This window comes from Myotis lucifugus, unplaced genomic scaffold, assembly GCF_000147115.1.
Source record: "Myotis lucifugus unplaced genomic scaffold, Myoluc2.0 scaffold_86, whole genome shotgun sequence".
Classification (NCBI taxonomy): Eukaryota; Metazoa; Chordata; class Mammalia; order Chiroptera; family Vespertilionidae; genus Myotis; species Myotis lucifugus.
The window spans coordinates 300,443-310,232 of NW_005871134.1; the positions used below are offsets into that span (position 1 = coordinate 300,443).

Here is a 9,790-nt window from a genome sequence, read left to right on the forward strand (position 1 = left end):
GTCTAGGATTTTACCATAAATTCACACTTGGCAGTTCCTGTGGTAAAGTTCCTTTTCCATGATGCCAAGCTCTGAGAGAATGCAAATTAACCAATATTAATCCAAATCCTCCTATATAATAAAAGGCTAATATGCAAATCGACCAAACGGCTAAACTACCAGTCGCTATGATGCGCACTGACCACCAGGGGTCAGACGCTCAACACAGAAGCTGCCCCCTAGTGGTCAGTGCACTCCCACAGGGGGAGCGCTGCTCAGCCAGAAGCCAGGCTCATGGCTCACAAGCACAGCGGCAGTGGTGGGAGCCTCTCCCACCTCCGTGGCAGCGCTAAGAATATCCAACTGACTTCTTAGGCCCGCACCCCCAGGGAGCAGGCCTAAGCCAGCAGTCGGACATCCTCCGAGGGCTCCCAGACTGTGATAGGGTGCAGGACAGGCTGAAGGACGCCCCCCCCCCCCCCCCCCCAGTGCATGAATTTCGTGCACCAGGCCTCTAGTACAATATAATTAAGTATGGGGAAAATGCTTAAAGGCAAATAGAACTGGCCATTGAATTATTTAAATAATTTGTTTCTCCCCCTATTAAAAACAAATGTTAGTGAAATAAATAATCTTTGACAAAGGGATTTGTTGTTTTCCTCTGAAGAGGTGTAGTAAAAAAGGAATGGTTTCCTGGCTTTGCCATTCACTGTGTGACTTTGGGCAAGGCTACTTACTTAACCTCACTGTACCTTAGTCTATTCATCAGTAAAGCAGGAATAAGGTGCGCCTACTTTACATGATTGATGTAAGGATTACATAAAATTGAGATGAAGCACCTGGCACAGTACCTGGCTCACAGTGATTGCCCAATAAATTGTAGCTAATACTATTTTTACTAAAATTTACTTTGGCTCCTGGGGGGTTAAATTGGTATACTCACTAAATTGAAAATAATTTTGGATAGCTTAATTGGAAATTATTTTCTGCACTTTCTGAACAGGGATGAAAATGCAATCTATTGCATGTATTAGGATAATAGCTATTTAATAGTTTCTCTTAAAAATACTCAGCTAGCTTTTAGCATGTACCATGTGCTAGATTGCTATGTTAGAGGGGAGAGCAGCATAGTGATTAAGAATCAAGCTTTTGGAGTCAGAAATACCTAGATTTGAATCTCACCTGTACTCCTTATCAGCATTTTGGTTTTGAGCAACAAAGTTAATCTCTGTACCTCAGTTTTATCATCTATAAAATGGAAACAATGACATTCGCCTCACAGTGTTGTTTTGGGGATTAGGTCAGGAGATGTATATAAAGCAGCTGGTCAAGTGTCTGAGTGATTCAATAAAAATAGCTCATGTTATTATAATTATCATTAATACATTGCTAGAACATTTTCAGATCTTATTAGTTATACTTAGCTTTTACCTGAAGTACATACTGATTTTGCTGATTCAGAAAAATACCTATGGGGATGAGTGAAGGAAGTCTGCAGAAGTGCTTTGATAGTAAATGCTTTGAATAAAAAGCATGATTCTTTGTAGACAGAGGTAATGTATAGTTCGTTTATTCATTCGTTCATTCATTCGTTTGTTCATTCATTCCACATGTATTATTTAACTCTGTGTTCCAGGCACTGTGCTAGGTGCTGAGATTAGAGTAGTAAACAAGATAGACTATATCTACTCTCCTGAAAGAGTCTATATATATGGAATTCGTAGAATTTTAAAACTGTAAGGATCTTTAGAATATATCTTCTTCAACTATCTTATTTTACACAAAAGCAAACTAAAGCTCAAGGAAGTGAAGTGACTTTTTCAGAGGTCCATAGTCAGAGCCAAAGCTGAACAGAAATCCTGGTTTCCTGACTCTGAGACTTTTTCACAAGGATTAGCTATGTGAGAGGGGGTGGGGATGGGGGGGGACGACAAACAAAAAATCTGACTACATACACATTTAAAATGTGCTTAATGATCAAATGAAAATGTCCTTCAAAGTCTGTCTCTTGAATAGGCACAGCTTTCACCTCCCTTGTTAGAAGAGGAACCATCAAGGAGTAGAAAGATTACTTTGAGTTTAATAGGACGTGGCTTTGAATCCTGACATTAACCCTGACCAACTGTGTGACTCTGATTAAGTCACTGACCCTCTTAGTTTCCTCATTTGTAAAATGGGAATAGTGTTTTCCTTATAGTGTTGTTATGGGGATTTAGTAGAATATCATGTGAAAGTACCTAGCACAGTGTCTAGCTTGTAGTAATTGTCTAATAAATGTCAGATTCCTTTTTCCTTCTTTAGGGTTGTTGGAGAATCTTTCTGTTACCTTTTCTTACCATAAAGCTTCTCTCCTGTGTCTTCTCTTCCAGGCCATTCCCCAGTATGCTATTCCTTGTCACTCCAGCTCCAATGTGGTAGTAGAGCCCAGCGGGCTCCTTGAGCTAAACAACTTCACCAGTCAGCAGTTGGATGACGATGAAACAGCAATGGAGCAGGACATAGACAGTAGCACAGAGGATGGGAACTGAGCCCAGTCCCTCTCAGAGTTCTGCTGAACGATCCTAGTGTTTTGGACACAGGAGTGCACTTTAAAACCTACTTGGTTACCAAGTGTCCAGGGAAGCCCTTGTACTTTGATGTGTAAAGAGAGCACTTTGCCCATGCTTAGACTGTACATCCCGCAGCAGCAGTGTTTCAACAAGAATTGCAGCAGGAGAAGCATTTTAAAGCAAAATAAAACAGGGAATGTACTTTTAAAAAAGTGAAAAGAAAGAAAAAAGGGAAAAAAAAAGAAGAAAAAGAAAAGGAGATGCACATCTACAGGGCAGGAGACCTGATATTCTTCCTCTGTTGGACCGTGGCTGATGGAAAAGTTTGCCTTGCAGTGGAAAGAGACTTTTTTTTCTGTGAATGTTCCTCAGCTGGTTTCTACTGAGCAAAACACCATCAAAAAAGGAGAATGTGAATAGTTTGTACTTTGAAACAGTGTGTCAGGAACAGTTTTTTTCCCCTTTAATCTTGTATATTTTTGCAAATCCCTGGAAGGGTTGAATTAACCAATTCAGCATTTTACATTTGCTCAGATCATAGTTTATAAAATAACTAGAAAAATACTGGCATTAAAGAGTCCTTGTTGGATAATGAAAAATCAGATCCCTAACCAGTGGGAAGTGCTTTTTTTGGTGGTTTGTACATTCTCACCAATTGTATGCTAATTTATTGTGTTGTTGTTCCTTTGTGCTCCAGGCCAGCACACTTGCCTTCTATTTATTTAAATGTAAACATTTTAAAGCAGACTATATTCCTTCTGACAAATTTCCTGTAAACCAGGATTGCCTACATTTCCACCTCCCCCCTCCCCACTTGAAGAAAACTTATAAGAAAATGTTTCATTGTGAAGCAGAGGAAAAAGAAACATTTTCTGACCCAAAGGAAATGTTCAGTTATGTTCAGGAAAACCAATTATTCATATGTTGCTATCTTTACATTGAAATTGCACATTCATGTTGGACTGAGACTTTGAAAAATCTTTTACATACTTTTGTTTAACCCCCTTTGAAATGTATAAAAGGTTCATTTACAGTTCTAAATGTAATGTTTTTAAGCATTCTACCTTTTTAGGACATAGTTTGTTTAAGCAATATGTTTGGGTCTTGTGACCACTGTCACAAGTAGAGTGAGGGGTAAAAGGGTGGGAGGATAAGGCAGTTTTGACAAGTTGTGGCAAAGGAAATTATACTTTTCATTTTTAAAAAATGTACATAGAAATGTTTTTAACGGTTTTATATAGATTTCACTATAAATAAGTGTTTTAAGACTGACAAATGTTGAACTGTATATACATATATCAGCATAACTGCCCAATTTTTGGTGCTGAAGTACTGTAAGTAGAATTCATCAACAGTCTCCTAATTTTTGCATCTATATCTGGAAAGAAAAACTGTGATACTATAGTTAATAAATTCCCACTAGAGTGACATGATTTAAACACAAGCATTCATAAGATGCACTGATCTTTGGTAGTTGTCATTATTTCTGTTAAGTGATGATGACCTACCCATAGATGGAGCTGTTGGATGTTATTTTATTGTACAAATTCATGTTTAAAAGACTTTGTGACTGTTTATAGTTAAGTAATTTTTTTAACCTCTCGGGTCATAGACTTCTTTGAAAATCTGATTACACTATGAACTCTCTCACCAAAAAGATACACATGCCAATATACATGTTAGATTTTGCATATAATTTTAGGGGTTTGTAGGCCCCTCAGCATATCCTGTATTCCAGGTTAAGCCCTCTCTTATGGTCAATTCATTACTTGCAGGTGTAAGTTTTTATAAAATAAAATATCTTTTAAATATTTGTGGATCAGGTAACAAGAGCAAACTTGAATAAAATTATTGCGTTCTTCTATATATATTCTGGCAGCATAGCATACCTATCTCCCTTTGAGAATTTAACCTTAATGTGTTTCAGCAACTGGAATGGCAAATGAAACTTCCATAGTCTACATTTTTTAAAAATTAGTGCACAATTAACAAATTTTCAAATGAGAGTTTTAAAATTGTTTTATCTTAAAGGTGTTAATTTCAAGGGCAACATGAATTCTTTTATTCAAAAAAAATATTAATTAAGCATCTAATGTGTGCCAGGTACTATTCTAAGCCACCAGGGATACTATACTGAATAAACAGAAAATTCTACCCTCGTGGAGTTTATAAATAGGACTTCCTGCTGATGAAGTGAATGTGATGCTAAAGGAAGGAAGAAACAAGAAACAGGTTTCTTGATTAAGTGGATGGTGACACTATATGTGGATCTGCAGGCGTTCTTTCATTTTTATTTTTTAAAATATATTTTTATTGATTTCAGAGAGGAAGGGAGAGGGAAAGAGAGAAATATCAATGAGAATCATTGATCGGCTGCCTCCTGCACACCCCCTGCTGGAGACTGAGCCCAGAACTAAGTGCTGTGATGGAGAAATTTGCAGTGCCATGATAGAAATGGGAGATTGGAGAGTTTCCCTTGGGATGGAATGCCTAAACTGTGATCTGAAGGAAGAGGTTTTAACTAGGCAAAGTGGGGGCCGGTGGGGGGGGGGGACACTTGTCCAGGCATATGGACAGCAGGTACAAAAGCCCTGTGGTGGGAGGAGAACTTCGAATAAGCCAGTGTGGCAGCAGCAGCATGGAGAGTAAACCAGTGTGGTGGGAGCAGAAAGTACAGGCTGAATTACAGTGGGGCCTTGACTTAAGAGGGTCCCGACAAACGAGTTTTTCGAGATATGGGCCGTCTCTCGGCCGATTTTTTGCTTCGAGTTGCGAGCTAAAATTTGGGTTACAAGCCAGCTTCAGATACCCCACCACTAGTTGGCCCAGCGAACATCACAGTGAATGCCACATCAGCCCAGCATCACGTGTCTCACTCGTTCACTTTTTGATTTGACATACGAGTAATTTGAGTTATGAGCTCCATCATGGAACGAATTAAACTCGTAAGTCAAGGCCCCACTGTATATGGATCCTGTGGGTTATGATAAAGGGTTGGGTCTTGATTCTAAGAACAATGAGACATCATTGAAAAGTTTTCAGGCTGTGGAGTTTGCAAAATGAATCACCATAGTTACAAATTGTTTGGAGTTACGTTGGTTTGTTTGACATATCTTTTGTTGATGCCAGCCTCAACTCCTTTTGTCCTTTTCTCAAACATCTTCAGTGGTTTCTCCAATACTGTACTATGAATCAGACATACCAGGGCCTCAGCCAAAGCTTCAATCTTTGTTTCTAGATTCAAAACCATTTCACGTCCCTGATCTACTGCCTGTCTCCTTCACCACACACACATTTTATTGCTCTGCATTTAAAAGTCTCATTCCTCAAAGCCCAGCTTGAATTTCCCCTCCCCCAAGACTTCCCAGGTCTCTTCAATGAGGACATCCCACCCCACTGCTGGGTTCCTCTAGCATTTGGGGATAAACGTATTTACTTAGCGCTCACCATTAATAACCTACTGCAAATTATTTGCACTGCATAACATGCTCTATGTAGGCAAGGATTCGCTTTTTTTTTGTTTTTAAGTCACCCAATTTCTTGTATAACTAGAGGCCCAGTGCACGGATTTGTGCACCGGTGGGATCCCTTGGCCTGGCCTGCACCTTCTCACAATCTGGGACTCCTCAGGGGATGTTGGACTGCCAGTTTTGGCCGGATCCCCCCAGGACAGGCCAAAGGACCCCAGCAGTGTACGAATCCGTGCACCAGGCCTCTAGTATGCATATAAGATCTTTGGTTAATCTCTTCCCACCCTCCCCACTTCCCTCTGAGATTCGTCAGTCTGTTCCATGTTTCCATGCTTGTGTGTTGTGTCTGCCCCCTGATGGTCAGTGCGCATCATAGCTACTGGTCGAACAGTCACTTAGATATATATATAGTGACTAGAGGCCTGGTGCATGAATTCATGCACAGGTGGGGTCCCTCAGGGTGGCCTGCAGGGATTGGTCCGAAACCCTCAGTCCAACGCCGCCTGCCGCTCCTGCCTGTGCTCCCGCTTATCCCGAACCTGCTGTGCCTGCCGCAGGCTTGCATCCAGTCAATCCCGATAGGAAGAGGCTCCCACCGCCATAGTGGCGCTCGCCAGCCATGAGCCCTGCATCTGGCGCCCATCTCAAGGGGGGAGGGCGGGGGGACTGGGATGCAGTCGGTCCTCTAGGCAGGCAGTGGGATGCCCTTGCTGATCTGGGATCTGGATCCATCCCACTGATGTTGGCGCTGGTTGCCGGGAGCCATCTGGCGACCACTTTTATATCATTTCTTCCTTGTGGTGCATCTAGGGAGGGGAAGTGGCCGCGGTGCCCAAGGCTGCCTTCCAGGAGGCTGGCAGCACTGTTGGGATCGTGCCAGCAGTGCTGGTCCTTCGTTGCCTGGCCCATTCTCTGGAAATTGGACCTGCAGGACTACTGAGGGAGGGAGTGGCTGCCTCCAGGCTGGTGGGCCACCGGGACGAGTCAGTGAGCTCAGTGGCGCTCCCATTGTGGGAGCGCACTGACCACCAGGGGACAGATCCTGCTTTGAGCATCTGCCCCCTTGTGGTCAGTGTGCATAAGAGCGACTGGTTGACCAGTCATTCGGTCACTTAGGCTTTTATATATATAAACTAGAGGCCTGATGCACAAAATTCATGCAAGGGGCTCAGCCCTCGCAGCTACGGCAGCTTGCCTCGACCCTCGCAGCCGTGGCGGCTTCCCTCGCAGTCCTGGCTTAGTCCGGAAGGTCGTCCGAAAGGAAGTTCGGCTGTCCAGTCTAGTTAGCATATTATGCTTTTATTATTATAGATATCTGGTAGGAATTCCTTATGTACACTATCACAATGTGAGGGTTCCTTTGCAATTCCCCACAATGTGCCTGTCAGTGAGTCCTTGAAATTCAACATGTTAGGGAGTTACTCTAAAAAATTCTTTCAGGCCCTAACCAGTTTGGCTCAGTGGATGGAGCGTCGGCCTGCGGACTGAAGGGTCCCAGGTTTGATTCCGGTCAAGGACACGTACCTTGGTTGTGGGCACATCCCCAGTGAGGAGTGTGCGGGAGGCAGCTGATCGATGTTTCTCTCTCATTGAAGTTTCTGACTATCCCTCTCCCTTCCTCCTGTAAAAAAACAATAAAATATATTTAAAAAAATTCTTTCAGTCTAAAGTGAGAGGTGATGAGTTTCTCTATTTTTTTATGCCCTTGCATCTTAAGGTTTAATATTGAAGGTGGTTAGAATTTAGTGAGATCATTGATGATCTTGGTAGGTAGGATTCACTCTCATTCAGTCAATAACATTATATTTAGCTCTTCATGGATCAGCTGCTTTCCCCTGATGGTACAGTTCACCAGGGTTTGTACTCAACCTACATCCCTCTTCCTCTCTGCAGTATTCCTGAAGCTATCATTTATACTATGGCTTTAAACTCCACCTGTATATGGGTTAAATCATTGACTGTATATTTGTTCAGCAGTTATTCTGTTCGAGGGACTGTTCTAGCCACTAGGATAGCCAGCAGCAAACAAAATTGGGGTTGGGGGCGGGGGAGGGAGACTTCTGCTCTATGTAGTTTACATTCCAAATGGGCTATAAATATACATTTAAAAATATATAGTACCTTAGTGATGATAATGAAAAAAATAGAGGAGAATATGGAATTCCAGGGTCTATCTATGGGTGTGTGTGAAATTTTAGATAGGATAAATAGGGAAGAACTCACATGAAGGTGACTTGAAAAGTATCCGAAGGAAATGAGCAAGTCAGCCAGGCTGATGTCTCTAGGAAGAGTGTTCGAGGTGGAGGAACAGCAAGTGCAAAGGCCCTGAGATGTGTATCTGGCATGTTCAAAGAACAGTAAATAAATGGATTGATTTTCTTATGTTGAACTATTCTTGCACTCCTGTTATACCAGGTAAATCCCATATGGTTTTGGTGTATAATCCTCTTAATATGCCGTTGGATTCAATTTGCTAGTATTTTGTTGAGCATTCTTGTATCTATATTTATGAAGGATATTGGTCTATAATTTTCTTGTTATATTTTTGGTATCAGGGTAATGCTGGTCTCATCAAATGAGTTAAGAAGTGTTTTATTTTTTGAAAGCATTTGTGAAGGATTGGTATTAATTCTTTAAATGGTGGAATTCACCAGTAAAACTATCTGGTCCTGGTAATTTTCTTTGTTGGGAGGTTTTGGATTAGTGGTTCAATCTTTTTTCTTGCTATAAGTCTGTTGAGATTTTTTATTTCTTTTTAAGCCAGTTTAGGTAATAGGTATATTTCTAGGAATTTGTCCATTTAGTCTCCATGATTTGATTTCTTGGTGTATAATTGTGTATAGTGTTCTTATAATTTTATTTCTTAAGGAAACAGTCATATCCCTGCTATGATTTCTGATTTTAGTTATTTGCATCTTTTCTCTGTTTTCTTTATCAGTAGCTAAAGGATTATCAATTTTATTGATCTTTTCCAAGAACTGATTTTTTGTTTCATTGATGTTCTATTGTTTTTCTCTTCTCTATTTAATCTATCTCCATTCTATTATTATTTTCTTCCTTTTGCTAGTTTTGGGTTCAGTTTTTCTACAGTTCCTCAAAGTATAAAATTAAGTTATCAATTTGAGATCTTTCTTCCCCTTTGTAGGCATTTATGGCTATAAATTTCCCTCTGAGCACTGCTTTTTCTGCATTCTATAAATTTAAGTATGTTGTGTGTTTTTTTCTTTTAAGGTATTTTCTAGTTTCTCTTGTGATTTCTTCAATCTTTGGTTAAGAGTGTATTACTTAATTTCCACATATTTGTGAATTTTCCAGTTGTACTTTTATTAGTAATTTCTATCTTTATTCCATTGTGGATATTCTATCAGTAATTGAAAGTGGTACACTAAAATTTTCATAAGTCTCCACTATATTTCTCCCTTCAATTCTGTTAATATTAGCCCCAGATGTTTTGGGAGTCTATTTGGTGTATATATGTTTATAATTGTTACATTTCTTGATGATTCAATTCCTTTTTTAATTGTCCTTCTTTATCTCCAGTAATAATTTTTGACTTTAAGTATATTTTGTCAGATATCAATACAGTTACTTCAGCTCTCTTTTGGTTACCATTTTCATGGAATGTATTTTTTCATATTTTTACTTGCAACCTGTTTATGTCTTTACATCTAAAATCTCATGAATAGATATTGTATTTTGCATTTTATTTTTAGAATTCAGTCTGCCAATCTCTGCTTTTTTATGAGAGAGTTTAATTTGTTTACATTGAATGTAATTACTAATAAGAAAGGA

General features: G+C 40.0%; 1 protein-coding gene across 9 annotated transcripts in view; it reads left to right on the forward strand.

Moving 5' to 3' along the window:
• EMSY (EMSY, BRCA2 interacting transcriptional repressor) overlaps positions 1-4,355 on the forward strand; it is a 79,951-nt gene extending 75,596 nt beyond the window's left edge. For all 9 annotated transcript variants that reach the window (XM_014457854.2, XM_014457857.2, XM_006091048.3 and 6 more), the window contains one exon: positions 2,349-4,355. In XM_014457854.2, the coding sequence (XP_014313340.1) occupies positions 2,349-2,507 (159 nt within the window). In that variant the 3' untranslated portion in view covers positions 2,508-4,355. The remainder of the gene's footprint in view (positions 1-2,348) is intronic.
• Positions 4,356-9,790: the final 5,435 nt, after the last annotated feature.